This window comes from Gymnodraco acuticeps, unplaced genomic scaffold, assembly GCF_902827175.1.
Source record: "Gymnodraco acuticeps unplaced genomic scaffold, fGymAcu1.1, whole genome shotgun sequence".
NCBI lineage: Eukaryota > Metazoa > Chordata > Actinopteri > Perciformes > Bathydraconidae > Gymnodraco > Gymnodraco acuticeps.
Window position 1 is genome coordinate 5,728,574 of NW_022990441.1, and position 19,222 is coordinate 5,747,795.

At 41.5% G+C, this 19,222-nt stretch overlaps 2 protein-coding genes across 2 annotated transcripts in view; both read left to right on the plus strand.

Annotated features, from left to right (window-relative positions):
• The first annotated feature begins 5,434 nt into the window (after nt 1-5,434).
• LOC117552210 (late histone H2A.2.2-like) lies at nt 5,435-6,148 on the plus strand. The gene is made up of 2 exons (XM_034225540.1): nt 5,435-5,611; nt 5,897-6,148. Exons 1-2 carry the CDS (start codon nt 5,435-5,437, stop codon nt 6,146-6,148), a joined length of 429 nt encoding a protein of 142 aa, XP_034081431.1.
• A 1,384-nt stretch (nt 6,149-7,532) lies between these two features.
• Nucleotides 7,533-19,222, plus strand: part of ppp1r37 (protein phosphatase 1, regulatory subunit 37) — a 42,586-nt gene continuing 30,896 nt past the window's right edge. The window contains exon 1 of the mRNA XM_034225440.1: nt 7,533-9,320. Coding sequence (XP_034081331.1) covers nt 8,576-9,320 — 745 coding nt within the window. The 5' untranslated portion in view covers nt 7,533-8,575. The remainder of the gene's footprint in view (nt 9,321-19,222) is intronic.

Here is a 19,222-nt window from a genome sequence, read left to right on the forward strand (position 1 = left end):
TTCCCGTGACAAGGGGGGCATTTCATGACGGGGAGGCATAATGTGACACAACACCGGTACTGCGTACCGGTGAGTACCGGCCCAATTCCAGCACTGCATATAAGTGAAAACGTTTCCACTAAAGGTTTTTTGTGTGAAATACATCAGAAATAAATAATACAAATATAAAACACAGCCTGATGTGTGCTCACTGCTGCTCTCTGATTGGTGTGTTGCTTGACCAATGACCCGGCCCCGACCTTTGTTTTGTTATCATTACGTGGCTGTGTGTTTAGATGAAAGCCCAGTGGCGATCTGTTCATCTGTTACACTGATTATACAGTAAAGCCATCGAAAATAATATGATATACAGTACATTACAAGTAGCCTACTTCTGGGTCTCTGTGTTTCATTCAAGCTCGGCTCTGTGTGTGTGTGGCACGAGCGCATTTTGTGGGTGCGCGAGTGGTAACGCGGAATGTTGTTGTTAGCATCTGGTTAGCTAGCTATGCTAACGGATATAAAGAGCTGTTTCTACACCAAGGTGGAGGAGAGTCCTCTCCTGTCAGACTGAGAGGATCTTATAACGTCAGCTCAGTAAGGTAAAGGACTCTCTCAGTGTTTAGATAGTTCACTTTAGTGTAAGTTATCTCAGTGGGTCTCAAACGGTTTGATCACAATTTATGTAAACAAGTATTTGCGAGGAACACCTTTATATGATCATTATAGTTATTAAAGAATAAGAGAATAAATGAAAAACGGGTATGAAATACTATAGGACAGTAACACAAGAATACCGTTTAAAAGGGGAGTGATTAGTAAAATATCCATTACAAAAAAGTAAATCTGTGTACAGTTTAGGGGTTTCACCAACTAATCGACTAGTCGACTACCTTTACCACTAGTCGGCGCTGTAGGCCCTAGTCGACTAGTCGTGAAAAAAATGGAGGTAAACGAGGTGCTGCAAAATGCTTCAAAACTCGTCCGACATTCTTATGTATGGCAGTACTTCAACAAAGATGTAACCAACTCCACAGTGAAGTGTCAGTTGTGTACAGCTGTACTGAAGTACAACAAAAATACATCTGCTATGCGCAACCATCTGAAGATGAGACACCCGCTGCCAACAGCTAGCACTAGCAGTAATGCTAGCACCATTGAGCAACGGACCGGCGTCAGCACAGGACGGAGGCAGACGAGCAGCAAGAAAAAACGGGTCTACAGTGATGCGGATGATGAGCTAGGGTTTACTGCCAGCGGACACCGCATATCCCCACAATGGATAACCCACTGGAGTGGTGGGCAGAAAACGTGCACCGCGTCCCCCGTTTAGCCAAGCTTTCGAGGAGCTATTCCAGCCACAGGCACCCCGAGTGAGAGGGTTTTTTCCCTGGCAGGCAACGCTGTCACCCGAAAGCGGTCAAGCCTCCTTCCCTCACATGTCGATGTGTTGGTGTTCCTCAACGCAAACCAAACATCTGGAAAGGTGGACGTTATCGTGGAGGACAGCGAGTAAAGTGTTGCGCAATGCGCTGTTGCGCACTGGATTTACGTGGCATTTCAGTAAACAGAGTTTTTTGCTGTCGATTTTGGTGAGTCCAGTTACTGTTTGTTATTTACTAAGTACTGTTTGTTATTTACTCAGCCATGTAACACAAATTAAAATGCAGTGTTTAATGTAACTGTATGAGTTCCGATATAAAATACAGTTGTACACCTCTCTTTGTGTGTCTTTATTATGACGTAACGACTAGTCGACTGCTATTTTTGAAAAACGTGTCGACTAGTAAATATTGGTAGTTGTGAAACCCCTACAGTTATGTTTCATATGGATGCTGAGAGATAGGCTATCCATAGATCTCTTCATTTTGCTCTCAAAGTGCACCAGATTGATGATTGATTGATTCAATATTTTAAAAATAATCTTCCCGGGGGAGCATGCCCCACCTAAAACATGTTCACATGGATAGGATACTAAATACATTTGCACACTTTTTATATGGTGGCCTATGTCCATATATTTCTGTTTTGGTGGTCAAGCCACAACCGTGCATGTATGCAGAAGTCATAGATGCGCTAGAAAATAGCACTACACCCCTGCAATGTGTGTGAAAGACAATAGACTTTACAGCATGTTTTTTTTAATTGAAGTTGCGTTGGTGTTTGTGTGTTGGTTGTTGACGGCAGTGTGTGCCCCCCCCCCCCGTGGTAAATGATTTCCCCCCCATTCGATTTGTTCGAGAGCCGACCCTGGTCTCAGGGCTTCTTAACATTTAACAACTTATTAATGTGTCATACCTACTTAACTGTAAAAAACTCAGCTACCTGACGATATGAACCATTTGTACCTAAACAAAACACAACTCTAACGCCGAGCGTCTGAATCAGCACTAAGCGAAAGAGTGCTGACGCACTTATCACATAACTCACGGTAGAAATATGTTATACTTCATCGGATCTGCACAAATTAGATATCACATGAAAGCTGAGATTCCACGGATTCCAATGGTATAAGTATCCTCACTGTGCAACCAAAACTGAGCAAAGACACAGTTCAAGTTATGTCCAAGTTCAAGGGCTGACATTTTGGTTTAAAACTTCAACATTTGGCACTGTTCACATCTATACTGTTAAAATCCTATCAGGTGCACTAGGGTCTTAATGAGCATGTTTTAAATCTGAGGATTGTGCTGCGATCTGCTGTTGAAGTTTTATCAGCACAAGTGGGAAAGATGATAATTGTGTCAGGCCTACATCCATCTTGACTTATAGCCTTTAGTTGATTTTAAGATCTTAATTTAGTCTTCCTGCTGTGGATTCGGAGAGCTTCGGGTGAGTGCAAGATTGAGAGCAGCTGGTGGAATGGCGTCTTTGAGTCCTGGAGAGGAGGATATGGAAAGTGCATCTGAAGGAGAAGGAGGATGGAAAGAAGTTGAAGAAAGAAGATAGACTTGTCAACTGACAGTCTCAGTGAGTCTGATTCGCAGAATGAAATGAAAAGAACAAAGAAAAGGAATGAGAATGAAGAGTGGAAAGTGATTGTGGAGTTTGGTGAACAATCCGCAACTAAATTACACCCAGTGGCCTTGACTAAAGCGATTCACAAAGAAATTGGTTCGATAAAGCAAGCAAGATTTCTGAGCAAAGGACGGATGTTGATAGAAATGATAAATGCAAAACAACAGGAAAAGTTACTGAAAAAATGAAGACCCTGAATGAAGTTTGAATTAAATGCCTTGTTCCCAGAGCAAATCGAAAAATACGTGGAGTGATCAGTGGAGTTCCGCTAGAAATCAGCATTGAAGAACTCAAGAAAGAAATTAAAGGGGGAAAAGTCTCTGTAGTTAAGCGTCTTCCTATAGGTATCAGGGTAGTGGATAGTTTGTCTGTTCTTCTTCAGTTTGAAGAAACAATTCAACAGAAGATAATGATAGGTTGCATGAGCTTTCCAGTAAGATAATTCATCCCTAACGGAGTGTCCACACTACAGCTTCAAAAAAAGCTTGGAGCTAGGCGTGTCTGAAGCTTGGGGATGTTATTCAAGCAACGCGACCAACAACCAATCACATGAATCTCCCGCCCCCGACATACAAAGCAAAAACCCCCGGGGATTTTACGGGAGCAATATATATATAAACTCCCCAAACAGGCGAAAACCTACCAGTTTCACCCACTGTCTCTGCCACCTCCCTCCATGCCTGGTTCCTCCGGTTTGTATCCGGGTAGGTGAAGAGGGTCTGGTCATACAAAACCGTGTGATTTGCTACGGCGATAATTAGTTTCTCCTCCATCTTTTTTTGAAATATAGAAATGAACGGCGGGATATCTCTCCCAGCTTAGACGCGGTTTGATTGGCTACGGCTTGAGCTGTCAGATTTTCCGAAACGGGATTTGATTGGCTGGCGCTGGCTACTCCGGCGTCAGAAGTTGAACATTGTTCAACTTCTGACGGCGGAGACGGACCGCTATGCTACCCACAATTCAGTAACGGAGCGTCCACACTACAGCATCAAAAAAAGCTTGGAGCTGGGCGTGTCTGAAGTTTGGGGATTTTATTCAAGCACCGCGACCAACAACCAATCACATGTATCTCCCGCCCCCGACATAGAAAGCAAAAACCCCCGGGGATTTTATGGGAGCAATATATATATAAACTCCCCAAACAGGCGAAAACCTACCAGTTTCACCCACTGTCTCTGCCACCTCCCTCCATGCCTGGTTCCTCCGGTTTGTATCCGGGTAGGTGAAGAGGGTCTGGTCATACAAAACCGTGTGATTTGCTACGGCGATAATTAGTTTCTCCTCCATCTTTTTTTGAAATATAGAAATGAACGGCGGGATATCTCAGCTTAGACGCGGTTTGATTGGCTACGGCTTGATTGTCAGATTTTCCGAAACGCGATTTGATTGGCTGGCGCTGGCTACTCCGACGTCTCCGGCGTCAGAAGTTGGACATTATTCAACTTCTGACGCCGGAGACGGACCGCTCTGCTACCCACAATTCAGTTCGGCGAAAAAAAGCGCCAACGTGACGTCACCCCATTCAAAGTGAATGGGCAGATTGAAGCTGTCGACGCTGTAGTGTGGACGGGCCGTAAACCTCTGCGGTGCTTTAAATGCCAAAGGTTTGGTCATGTGGCAGACAAGTGATTGTTAATAAGTACAAATGTGTGGCCTTTATTGGAAAAGTGGTGAATGTTGCTTTGCAACAAACAAAAAAGAGGTCAAGACTGAAAACAATAGTGGAAGCAGCAGGTGCATTTTGGGGATAAATGATATAACCGTTGAAATTCTACATGATATGCTAGCCCTCAATAATGATGATTCACAGATTAGTGAGTAGATTAATGGTTTTTCTCATTCTGCAGTGGAATGCTAGAAGCCTTATTGCAAATGGACAAGAATTTAAGATCTATATATATAAAAGAAACACCAGATGTTATTTGCATTCAAGAAACATGGCTGAAGACTCATTTGGACTTCATTATTAGGGGATATAGTGCAATAAGACAATATAGAAATGATGGTCAGGGAGGGGGATGTGCAATCTTTATCAGAGAAGTAATGTCATGTAAAGAAAGAAACAGCTCTTACTTTACTTCTTGTTCTTAGTTACAGACCACTTCACTTTACACAAACAAATCTTGCTTAAAGTGTATTAATCTAATCTAGCACATTTGGGATCTCTAAAGTTTGATTCATTAGGAGGTTGTACTTCCATAAATTATTTTTAATTAAATGTTCCACTAATTTAAACAATATTTGTGTGTTTAGGTAATTCTGCTACCACTAACAGCGCATACATCTAAAGCTTGAAAGCCATTTAGCCTTATGACTCAACAATTCTGTAGGCCTTCATTTTAGACAGCAGCTCTTTGTTAGGGATCTCTAGTTGAAGAGGGATATGTGTTGATTTGAATTGACTCTAAACTTTTCTCTCAACTCCAGATTAAAGATGTCTGGCCGTGGAAAGAAAGCTGTGTCCAAACCAAAATCTGTGTCCCGGTCTTCCAGAGCAGGGCTCACTTTCCCAGTGGGCCGCATCCACAGGCTGCTGAAGAAAGGCCAATATGCCAAGCGAATCGGCAATGGTTCAGCAGTGTACCTCGCAGCAGTCACGGAGTATCTCTGTGCTTGTTGCGACCTGGCTCAAAAGGCCACAACAAAAAGGAGACACAACATGTCAACGGCTAGGTAAAGGTGTTTATTTGCACAAAACTGTTCAAGTCAACTCATGGTTTATACTCATCAGAGCCGGGTGCCTGCAGGAAAAAGCAGAGAGAGAGAACAGACAGGAGCAGAGAGGCTTTAAAATAGCTGCAGAGCACCAGACCCAGATGCCCTGAGTTACTGCAATCAGTGCGATCAATGCAGCCAAGACAGGACAGCCACACCCTCTCCACTGATGAACCCACAGGGGCATCACAGTGCTGAAATCCTGGAGTTGGCAGGAAACGCTTGCCGTGACAACCAGAAGCATCGCATTGCTCCACGACACATCTTGTTGGCAGTGAAAAATGACGAAGAGCTCAACACACTGCTGGCAGGAGTCATAATCTCAGAGGGTGGTGTCATCCCAAACATCCATGCAATCCTTGTCCCCAAGAAGAAGACCAAGGCGCCCAGGGACGAGAGTCCAGCTAAAGATGTTCAGTCGCAAGAGTTTTAATAATGTACATGTTTTGCTAATTTTATAATAAAGTGTTGTGTTTTTTAAACTGATGCTTGTCTTATTTGACACTTACATAGCAGATAAGCACATTTGGTTGAATGCTAAGAAAAGTGCTCAATGTCTTTCTCCCTATCTAAGGAAACTGCATGCGCTTTGAGGAATCCCAAGTTGCACTGATTATTTGTAGGATAAACTCTGCCAACAGTAACCCTAGATTGTGATTTTTATTTTAGGATAAAGATGCAATTCTGTCTGCAGACATATGTTGCTGTCCAACTAGCCACATGCTATTGAGAAACAAGTGACATTGCTGCAGTTTACTATTAGGCACCGCTCATGATTTACATGTCTGATCAGTAACGCATGCTATTCCAAAAGTATTAATTTCAACCTGACTTGTTTTGGCTGCTTTATGTAATCAGACCTTAAACCTTACTTGGGAGGATTTTATACATTTTCTTTTTGTGGAATATGTCCAATAATATGATCAGGGCAATGATGCATTTCAGATAGCAAGTATAACAATACAAATTAAGCATCACTGTCATTAGTGTTTTTTGAAAAGTTTAAATTAAGTCAATGTACAGTAGCAATGCTTAAGTTTTTTAAAATAAAAATACCACCATAACAAGTAAAGGCCCTTGAGTATTCGTATTGTATTGTATATCGTACAGGGCTAAAATAGCCCATTTAAGAATCCCATGTTGGCCTACTAAATTAAAAACATATTTAATGATTTATTAATTCAAATATGTTTAAGTCTGCAATAAAAGTACTAACTGAAGCTGTCACATAAATATAAATAAAGTATAATGATGGAAAATATATAAATACTCAAGTAAAATAGAATTACTGCAAAACTGTACCCAAGTACGTAAAATGTTTTCATTTACATTCCAACTGAATGCTTTACCTAAATATCGCTCCATATCTTTAAACAGTGGTCTTAAGTGAGTGGAAGAAGTGGAAGAAGTACAACTACAAGATCTGAGTACTTCTTCCACCTCTGCTACATGTTAGCCTACTAAATTAAAACATAAAATGTTTTATGATTTATTGATTTATGTTGTATTCATCCAAGTCTGCAATACAAGTAACTAGTAACTAGCTATCATATAAATATAATGAAGTAGAAGTATAACGTTGGGAAATGTATAAACTCAAGTACAATTTCGCAGTAATTCTATTTTACTTTGGTACAGTTTTTTGATTTAATGTATTTATTTACATCCCACCATTGTTTTTGAGCTGTATTCTGTAACCTTAATATTCCTCCATAGTCCATACATTTTTAACAATTATAAATATATATATTTTTTGTGCAACTGTCTGACTCCGTAACCCTGCGTCTGTTGAACGCACCCCTGTGGTTAACGACGTGCTTACGTCAGACGTGTGAACAACAAACAGTTGTTGGACTTCAACAAGCTAGCGAATGGTAACGCTAGACAAAAACAGGTTCAACGTACTTCTCCCGGACAGAGGGAAATCTACGACACCGGAGCGGTCTGAACAGCTTCATAACATCATCCTAAACAGCACTGTTCGTACCGGCAGGTGTAGCTTCGGCACGGTTGCCTAGCGCTAACGTTAGCCACCGAAACATGCTCAATGCTCGGACTGTGACGCCTGTTTTTTTTCTGGCTGCCGCTGGTCGAGGGTTGTGATGCGAGCAGCCGAGTTGCAGCACGACAGAGGGTGAGACAAGAACCGGAAAAATAATTTTCTTGACACTGAAGAATGGTGGAGAAACAGACGGGCTCACGTAAAGAAGCTGGCATGCGACCGTACCCGGGCCTGGACGTCATCGTTAGGCAACAACTTTAGCAAGCTAGCTAACATTAGCTCGCCTCAAATCCATGCAAATGAATTGGTTTGGTGTCAGGCAGTAAGCTCCCTCTGCTAGCGTAATGGATGCACCCTGACAGCTTGTTTATTTCAATTGACTGTCCTGTTCTTCTTAAATACTGCTGGCAATGTGCTGACGAACAGCAAGCGTTTCGTCGGTTTCCACTTGGAGCAATAACACATACATTATCAAGTGTGTTGGTTGCCTGCCTGGTTGTGCAAAGTTGTCTTGTTTGGCTGAATATCTATTTCACATGTGCATCACATATTTCTTTAAACTATATTTGTGTTCAACTGCACTTTAATTACCACATTTTAAGGATGCACCAAAGTCACCTGTGGTTTTTGAAAACTATTATAAAAAGTACAACAAACTAGTTAAAAATATATAATTAATTTCCTAATTGCACTTTAATATAATTTGGTCCATAAAGGAAAGGGATAGGTGCACGTTAGCGTACATTGTTGTAAGACAAAGACCAGAAACAGTCTTATTCGTGTCAGTGGGTTACTAGTTACTCTTTAATCCAGGCTGTCTGGCACAGTGAAAGACTGAGTTTCACTTGAAATGAAAACATGAATATCGAAGAGCAGTGTCTAGATTTGTGCAACGTCAAGACAAAAAGCAATGTGGACGATGATCACAACACTACCAACAACACTGAAGGGGTCACCCCCCGGATTTCTGAACTGATGACGGACAGTACCACAGAAATACAAAACATTGTTCCAACAGGGGCCCCAGAAACATACCTGATGCCTCAGCTCACTGACAACCTTCAGGCAGCTGAGGAGGACAATCACCAGGCACAAGACACACTGGAAATTGACGAGGTCAATGGAAATACAAAAGGCAGTGCTCAAGACTCCCCCGCTGTTGTGAATCCTACTGACTTGATATTTTCTAATGATGAGCAGCACAAGGACGATATTGTGGTTGAGAAAATGAAGGAAGAAAAAGACATTGATCCTGCAACATTTGTTGTTGAAGAAGGGGATGATGGTGGGGACATGGACATAGGTGTGGATCTGAGTCTTGATGAGAGTGGGGTGTTGGAGACGGAATCAACAAATGTCCAATCTTTTTCAGACAATATTTTAGACTCAGAGTCCACGTCTCAGGATGTCTGCACGGCAGAGAGCCTGTCAGATGCAGGCCAGACAGGCAGCACAGAAGCCTCTAACACGGGCCCGGCTGGACTGTACCCTTCAGTGGAGGAGGGGGACGATAAACACAAACCAACTGGCAAAAGGGTGACATTTCCCTCAGATGAGGATATTATATCTGGAGCAGTGGAGCCCAAGGACCCCTGGAGGCATGGTAATACTTTGTGTTTGTTTCTGTACCTACACTTGTATGTGTGAAGAACTCTATGTATTCTTCTTGTCTATTAGTGCTTGTATGAACACGTCAGTTTCACATGGTTTGCCAGGATCAATTCTCTTAAGACTTTCTAACAGCAGTGTTCTCAAAGTCCATACTTAAAAGGGATTTAAAGATGCCCTTTCAAGATCCATATTCTGTTTGTAGTTGGTAAAAGGGTGAGATGGATTGATGTCGTATTATGAACTTGAATACATGAGGTGTGTCAATCTGCCCTTTTTAATAATGTTCCCCTGTGTATGCTCACCTTTTCCATGATCACTCTACAAAGTATTTAGTAATCATGCAGCACCTGCGCCCCTTTCATTTATTGAATTTAAATAGTCAAATACAAATAGTGGTATAGTGCTTGTTACAACAGCCTAAGTATACAGTCTATATATCTAAATATGGTCCCAGTACTGTGCAGTAAGCCATATTGTGAGCATATCCCACCACTCCTTGAGGTGTGCCATTTTACCGCTGTCGGTTCCTGTTTGTTCAGTGAAAACATGTCTAAAGGAAGCTTAAGCAGGATGTAGTATACTATTACCTTTACAATTTACAATTGTACTTTGTTACTGCAAGGAGTGAGGTTCAATACACTGAAAAGTAGATTTAATTTGAAATGCCATTCTCATAGCTTCTGACAACAATGCAATGCATTTTATATATTTTTACTAGTTAACAAAGTAACATTTATTTTTTTATTTGTATTGATCCACAGGAATGATTTGAATCTAATAATAATTAATATACTGTTCCCAGGTCCTATAATTCGTATTTTATTTGTCTCTTTGTTTTTGTTTCATCTTATATAGATACTGCTTTTAGTATCCAGTAGTTCTATGTTGTAATCTTTCCTTGGAAGAACTGGCAAGTCAAGTATGATCAGACAATGACTCACATGCTCCTACATGTGGTGTGGACAATGAGCATCATTTAATAAACGTTAAATAGTCATAGTGTGCAAATGTGTTTGCTCAGAGTACTGTGGCCGCCGTTGTGATAGTTACCCAGTTGATTGCAGACCGATACGATGTTTATTTAGAAAATATACTGCTGGCCGTACAGTGTCTTTGTGATATGTGTGGTTTTAATGGTAAGCCACAGAGAGTCAACAATGTAGGCCATGCAGGCCAAAGCAAGGGTCAGTGATGCCAGATTTCCAGAATGGGGGAAGGGGCCGAAAAAAGAAGCAAATAAAGCTTCAAGGTTCATTTGCTTACAAAACTGCCTCATGTTCAGCTGAATATAAATTGGTCTATTAACACAACTGTAATTGGTTAGACATCCACTCAGAAAAACACTTATGTGGTCCCCAATTTATTTATTTATCCCTTGTTACTTTAATTTATTTTCTAACCACTCAAATGATTGACATCTTCATTGCATCCATGACCCTCACTGGTTGTCACGTAACTCCTAAGCTTTTACATGTTTCTGTATCAGTTTGCGCTGCACTTGCCAGTCAACCAGTCTGATAGGAAATTGGACATGAAATATCTCCAGCCAAACTCCACGGGGGAAAAGTCCAACCCAGTTAGCAAGGATTTCTAGGACCTTATGAAACCCTTGGCAATGGGAACAGTCAAGATGAATGTAATGATCTGTGGCTCAGATTATTATCAAGCGCACTTATCATGAAGTTTATTTAAATTCCAAAGGTCCAGTTTATTGCACCGTTGTTATAGAGGCAGACAGACAGTTGGTGGCAGTGAAGTTAATCACATGGTACAGAGTGTTCTGCTGTCAATATACTCCAAATATAACACAATCCAACCGATCCAACTACAATCATTTGAATTCCAAATACTCTGACTATGTTTTCAGTCCAGGTATAGTTACATTAAGATCAGATTTAAGGAATTCATTTTCTCACCTTTATGTTTTGAAACATTTTATCGGTGCCTACCCTCTTCCTTTTGTTCTTGTTGATACCAGTGAATTGTAGATTGCTCCCAAAGTCAAACCATTTAATGTTAAGTGATTGAAATGGCATTTTGATGCATTCCTTCACAGCAAATTCCTGGGTTGGAAAAAAACAAACAAGCCAGCTTTCTAGGTGGAAGTAAGAGATAGTATATTCCTGTATGAGAGACACGGCCATGGCCACTTAAATGACAACAAGCTCGAAGGAGATTGGAAATGCTACTTCAAAGAGAAAATAACTTTAAAACCAATTTCATTGATTGACATTGCAAACACAAACCCTTTGTAGTAAACCTGTACAGTAGCATCTGTGCTGATTGTAATATCATAGAGGGGACACATCCCTCAAGATCCCCTCTCGGACTAAAAGAAACTCCCCGTAAAACCATGCAGAGTACTGTTTTAGTGGTTTGCAGATAAGTCACCGTTGAGATATAAAAAAAACGGATCTATGCTGATCCAGTACTAAGCCACACTTTGACTATACACTCTGAGCCCTTGGAGCTGCAACAGAAGGCCACGGACATGTGTGTTGTTACCTTATTGTTTGAATTGACTCTCCAACTCAATGCTCAACTCCCTGAACCTTTGACCTTCACCTGGATATTTTCTCCCGTGTCCTGATGCTGCCCTCTATGTTTAGGACTAGCTCTCACATGGGACTGAATATGTTTCTCAGGCAAAGTCCAGGAAATGAAATGTATCCGCCACTCCAAGGCCCTCCATGCTTTGTCGTGAGCGCTGGGCCACAATAGCTCCCTGACCTATCCAGACCCTTTATCTGCAGATCTAGTGTCAGGCTCTCTGGGTCCCTATCTCATGTGATCTGTCCGAAACATAACAGCAAAGAGAGCTGGAGCTCACAGACCCTGGAGCTTCATCCATGCACAGTGTGAGTTACTGCTGTAGGAGCACAGGGCAGAATTTGATAAATGGGTATTGAATGCCTTGCAAAGCGAAACATATCTGGTTTAATAGCTGTCACGAAATGAGCCTCTGATAAGAGCAAAAGCTGCCATTCAGAACCAACACCTGGGGTTCAGGAGGGAACAATCGTAGCGATATCAGGTGTAATATTTAATTTCTTCCTTGGCACTCATTTGACCACATTTGATGGCCAGTTTCATTGCATCAGCAGGCATACAAAGTGTGAGGCAAGAATGTATGCTTTAAACACCATTAGTGGGTACAACCTTTGTCCTATCATGAGTTTCATTTTGCCGACATTGGTAAGAAATATCGATGTCATTTGGTTCTGAGTTTGATAATATCTTTCCTGAGGATGTTTTCCCTTCCCCCTCTCCCTGTTGAGGCTTGAGAGACGCCTGTTCTTTCCCTCAAGGCGTGGGTAAATACTACATCATATCCTGAGATTCCTGAACTTCCCAACATGCTGGGTTGCTTCCCCTGCTCCCTTCGCCTCTCCTCCCTTATTTCTCCTCCTCCCTGGCTGGCCAATTCAGTTTAGGGGCAGCTCAGTGTTATAACAGCAAAGCATGCCATTACAAAAGCCCTGGATCATATTGGTTAATCTGCAAAGTAATTTATTTTATAACACGTATCAGTTGAAAACAATGCAGAAAGAGTTTTTGTTGAGTCATGGTGCTTGCTACCATTGAGAAGGATAGAGCATGATACAGTACGTTAACGTATTGTGATACAGCTTTCTGGAGGAGAAAGTTGAACCCTCCTATTTGCAGTGCAGACATTTCCTTCACATTAATGTCTGTTTATTCTGCAAGCAGCCAAACTCTGTGGCCTACGTGCAGCTCCATCTCATGTCATCAGACCCAAGGGCCACTTGGCAACAGGTTATTAGAGGCTTTGTGACCCATGAAATGGTATGTGTTATGGCTGTGGACCAAGTGACATACTGATAAGAAAAGGTTTTCAGTGTACTACATGGTTTGTGCAGGAGGCAGACCTGGTTTGGATTTTCCGAGGTAAAGGCTTAATGAACTTTTGTGAAGTCATGTATAAATGGACTGTGTTGTAAGTCATCTAAAGCACATTTTCATCCCATTGGGAACAACATAGCTGCAAACATTTGAGTCAAAAGGGCCAAGTTAACAGAGTCAAATGCCAGCTGTTAATGCCAGCTTTTGTACACCTTTATCATTTACAGGCCATTTTCCATAAACACTTAAAGGTGGGGTATGTAATTTATTTCAGAAACACTTTTTGTTATATTCCATGGAATGCTCTTAACATCCCGATAGCAATGAATATCTTAAGTGCTTTGACAAAAAATCCATACAAAAATGTCATCTGTGGAAGCCGTGGTTCTGTAAAAAGCACGACCAATCATTTTAGCCGGGCCGACTAAAATAACTGGATGGCCTACCTGCCTGTCAGTCTTCCATCTGTGCACAAACTTATCTCGTGCCCTCATTGGTCATGTGTGTGTTGGAGGAGGGGCTCTATAAGGAAGTAGCAGATTTGTTCCGGTTGTGTATTTTCAAATTCTAGTGCACTCGAGCTGGTTTCTCCAAAATGACCTACCCCACCTTTAAGAAAAGTGAGGGATACAGTGCACAGCAATAGAAGACGTAACAGGATAACAAGACACATTAACAAGGCGTAAAGTCTGTAATAGAAGTAAATCATTATTATTATATTATTCTGCATTTTATTATACGTTTTACCTCTGGTTGGGTTTAATATGTATGATGAGTTTTAGAGCTGATGACAGGTACATCCCTACCCACCAATAGACTAAGGACCAGTGTCTGCTTACACAGCTTCCAATGTGTTGCAAAGTTTTGTAAACATTGGTGTCTTGGCTACATAAACGATATCATGATGACGACACTGTTTCTAAATAGTTTGTCTGTGTATAGTTTTGTTCCTAATCAACAATGCCCACTCATGCGATATGTCTGTGATACAATATGACCTGCAGGAAAGCCTTCGTTTGTACACTCAGTCATTATGCATTTCTGCCTGTCCATGCTTCACATGCACCTTGGCTTGTCTTGGACATTTGAGAAAGAACTTTGCGTCTGTTTGGTGTTTGTTTTATGAGTATGCCTGCCCTTTAACCTTTTGTCTGTGTGCACTGGAGCTCTACACCATGATACATTCTACCAACAGATCTGGGGTTTATAATAAATGGTTGAATTGACATGCAAGTCTAAGTGAAATATTAGCCATCAGCTGACGTCTAGTGATGATTTCTCCTCCTTTCCGAATGACTCTAGAACTTTCTGTCCTGATGAAACACACATTTCTTACACTCCTGATTCTCATCATTCCTGAGGAGGCTGAAATGGTGCCCCCTCATTTAAAAATAGAGTATAAACTGTTGTTTGCTCATGTCATTCTCCATCTGGTCTGGCAGCTTTTCTCTCTCAGACACAAGCCTGGTTTCATGTGTGAGATAGTTTAAAATGGCTGCTCAGTTTTTTCGTTTGCTTTCCTCTTTATCACTATAGTTCATTATACCAAGAGGGGGACTGCTGTTGAGGCGCTCTTATGTCTTACATCGCTGAAGGCATTAAGTAAAGATGTTTGGATATATTATTTACTGCCATGCTGCGGTTGCTGTGTCTGCAGTATTATGGAAACAAACCTAAAATGCTTTCTTTGTAGCGCGATGATATTTCATGTAAAGGCTGATATTGTGTAGGATGTGTAAAGCCTGGTTCCTGCAGCTGTGGTCATTTGTTGAGATTCTTCTTCAGTCTTCCCCAAGTGTGCTGTCCGTTAATAATTAACCCCCACGCAGTTACTTGGAATCGATTCCACAGCTTTTGCATAATTACACTTCTGCAGAGTCTGGATGTTTCCTGAGACACTTTATTAGAAGCCGTGACATCTCAATCACTTAGTTTACTCTTGACCCACTATGCTGATACAGTATGACTTAGGTTGAGTAGAGGGGTTTCAGGTGGTTGTTTAAACCTTTGGGCTCATCTGTTATAGGCTTAAAGTGCTCCCTTATAAAACGTTCCTTCTGTGTGTTTACCGACTACCGTCTTGTCATTCTGACTGGTAGAGGCACACATCAGCAGCGGCACAATCCCCCCCCCCTCCAAACCCCATCCAGCCAGGCAGCCAACATGTCATGTGTGAATGACGCTCCTGTCACCATCCACAGAACATCAGTGTGATATGGCAGGGAACATGGCTGGAGACTGGGAGGGGGGGGGGGGGCTATTTTGAACACTGGCACTTTCATGTTAAGTAGGAGCTGGCAACACTTCGATGTTCCACCCACAACATACCTACATCTCTCTCTGGAGGCTTGCCCAAAGGCTTGGCCTGTTTTTTCATGTTTTGTTGTCTTGTGAAAACCCAGTCACCTCAATAAGATGGTGGTTTTTGCTTTAGACTCAAGTCCATACTATGCCAGCTAAATCCTTCTCTCTGTGATCCCCTGTATAAAAACTGCTTAACTGCGGTTTGTGGTGCTGTTGAATTGTATTGCGTTATACTGATAGGTGTTGATGGATTTGTCTTCTGCATTTACGGTAGGCTAAAAAGCAAAAACATATCTCTTCATGGCTTTGTTTCATTTCAACTACACCACAAAAATACCACAAGGTGGAATCAACATCTCTCTGAAACAACAACTTTTTTAACACAATGTAAAAAACCTCGTGATTTGATGATTTGTGGCAGGACTGTGATGTATTAGTTTTAGTAATGTGTACCTAATGAACTGGCAACTTAGTGTTTGTCAATATTTCCCTAAAATGTAGTTTTCTTCTTCTGAACTTCCTTTGTTTTCACACAAATCGAGTAAGAGGTCAAATGTTGTGTTGCATGCATTGTTATATGAGGGACTACACAATGTATTTATTTATCTTTCTTTTGCTTATTAAACCTTCTTGAATCCCTGTAGAGGAATAATTAGAATTTTTTTTTTAATATGCAACAATGAGTGGCTGGTCAATACCAAACACATGACCCGGCATCTCACCCTCAGACTTAAATGGTTTTAGTTATAACAGGAAAAAAAACATCATCGAATGCTGAGGATGTGGGCCTGCAGCTGAAACAGTGGATCATTGGACACCTGGCCTCCATGTGTTGCTGGTTGCTCTGTGTCCAATCTTCTATATTGGATCACCTTTTTGCTGCTGGCTGGGAATCATTTCCTCTTAGAGCATGTCAACTGTCAAAACTGTTTTCTCTGTGGTAACCTTTCATTACAGACATTTAAGCGATCAGTACATGGTCGGGGTTTTCCAGAGACCTCACTTTATCCTTCTTGAACTGGTTGTCAGTTGTCAACAGGCTGACTAACTTTTCTGACCGCAGTCCTCTCTTTCTTTCCTTGCTGTTGTGTAACTTAGCGTCATTCTGCGCTGAGAGCCCTGCTGTTGATGCAGATCTAGATGTGTGCAGACAGCAGGTCAGGTGTTTATCTGCCGCAGCATGACTGAGGCTGGTACAGTCTTCGCCACATTTCCAGTCAATGCCAAAGTTTATCTTAAGCTCTTTACACACACACACACACACACACACACACACACACACACACACACACACACACACACACACAGCATTCTTTTTCCCTGACTGATGTTGGATTTTACAACATGATTCACAACATTGGTGTATCATTTTGTAGCCACTATATTCATTTTTATTGAAAAGTATATCCAAGTAATCTTGTGTGATTGTAATTTTGCTGCATCCTATTTTACCAGAGGAACCTGATTGTATAATGTAAGCCGAAACAAATCAAGACATTACACAAGTCTGCAAAAAAGTGTTGCGTCTTCCTCTGCTCACATGCAAACACGTGTCTTGGCTTGTTTCCTCCTTTTTGTGAGAGTGAGGGGAGAAAGCGCTTCACTTGCAGACTGTGTGTTTTCTCTTTGTTTCTTGTCAGCTAGAAGGAGAATAATGGTGAGTGATGAAGGCAAAGTATTTAGTCAGCCACCTATTGTGCAAGTTCTCCCACTTAAAAAGATGAGAGAGGCCTGTAATTTTCATCCTAGGTACACTTCAACTATGAGACAGAATGAGAAAAATGTATTTGCAAATTCTGGTGGAAAATAAGTATTTGGTCAAAAACAAAAGTTCATCTCAATACTTTGTTATATACCCTTTGTTGGCAATGACAGAGGTCAAACGTTTTCTGTAAGTCTTCACAAGGTTTTCACACACTGTTGCTGGTATTTTGGCCCATTCCTCCATGCAGATCTCCTCTAGAGCAGTGATGTTTTGGGGCTGTCGCGAGGCAACACGGACTTTCAACTCCCTCCAAAGATTTTCTATGGGGTTGAGATCTGGAGACTGGCTAGGCCACTCCAGGACTTTGAAATGCTTCTTACGAAGCCACTCCTTCATTGCCCGGGTGGTGTGTTTGGGATCATTGTCATGCTGAAAGACCCAGCCACGTTTCATCTTCAATGCCCTTGCTGATGGAAGGAGGTTGTCACTCAAAATCTCACGATACATGGCCCCATTCATTCTTTCCTTTACACGGATCAGTCGTCCTGGTCCCTTTGCAGAAAAACAGCCCCAAAGCATGATGTTTCCACCCCCATGTTTCGCAGTAGGTATGGTGTTCTTTGGATGCAACTCAGCATTCTTTCTCCTCCAAACACGTCTAGTTGAGTTTTTACCAAAAAGTTCTATTTTGGTTTCATCTGACCATATGACATTCTCCCAATCCTCTTCTGGATCATCTAAATGCTCTCTAGCAAACTTCAGACGGGCCTGGACATGTACTGGCTTAAGCAGGGGGACACGTCTGGCACTGCAGGATTTGAGTCCCTGGCGGCGTAGTGTGTTACTGATGGTAGCCTTTGTTACTTTGGTCCCAGCTCTCTGCAGGTCATTGACTAGGTCCCCCCGTGTGGTTCTGGGATTTTTGCTCACCGTTCTTGTGATCATTTTGACCCCACGGGGTGAGATCTTGTGTGGAGCCCCAGATCGAGGGAGATTATCAGTGGTCTTGTATGTCTTCCATTTTCTAATAATTGCTCCCACAGTTGATTTATTCACGCCAAGCTGCTTACCTATTGCAGATTCAGTCTTCCCAGCCTGGTGCAGGTCTACAATTTTGTTTCTGGTGTCCTTTGACAGCTCTTTGGTCTTGGCCATAGTGGAGTTTGGAGTGTGACTGTTTGAGGTTGTGGACAGGTGTCTTTTTATACTGATAACGAGTTCAAACAAGTGCCATTAATACAGTTAACGAGTGGAGGACAGAGGAGGCTCTTAAAGAAGAAGTTACAGGTCTGTGAGAGCCAGAAATCTTGTTTGTTTGTAGGTGACCAAATACTTATTTTACAGAGGAATTTACCAATTAATTCATTAAAAATCCTACAATGTCATTTTCTGGATTCTTTCCCCCCATTCTGTCTCTCATAGTTGAAGTGTACCTAGGATGAACATTACAGGCCTCTCATCTTTTTAAGTGGGAGAACTTGCACAATTGGTGGCTGACTAAATACTTTTTTGTCCCACTGTAATAATCACATGTCATTACATGCCCTAAAGGTTTGGCTTCCACTTCAAGTGTTCCAAAGAACTAAGGGTTGTTACATGTTTCTATTTAGATGCTTTTATTTTTCAAAGACTGAAAGCAGTGGAAAGGAGAAAGGTTGTTGCCAAATGTCTTGTAACTTTCCAGAACTAACAATTTCTTGGTTATGCAGCCTTTTTCAGAATCTTCCCGCACTGGTGAATTGGTGTAAACAAACTCCTCTCAATCGACACTGTTCAAGGTCGATTCCTTATTATTTGAAAATGTTATTTAACTTTTTACACACAAAACAATGCCAGTTCTTCACCACCTCTTAAGTTAGTATTTTCGTTCCTGTTCCCAATTTATACTGCTTTGATATTAAGTAGCTTCTTGCCCTACCTTCAAAAGTATTTGACAAAAACAAAGATTTATAAATGAGCGATAAATTAACTATTCAGATTCATATCTCATGTAAAGCCTTTTATAGTCACAGTTTATGGAG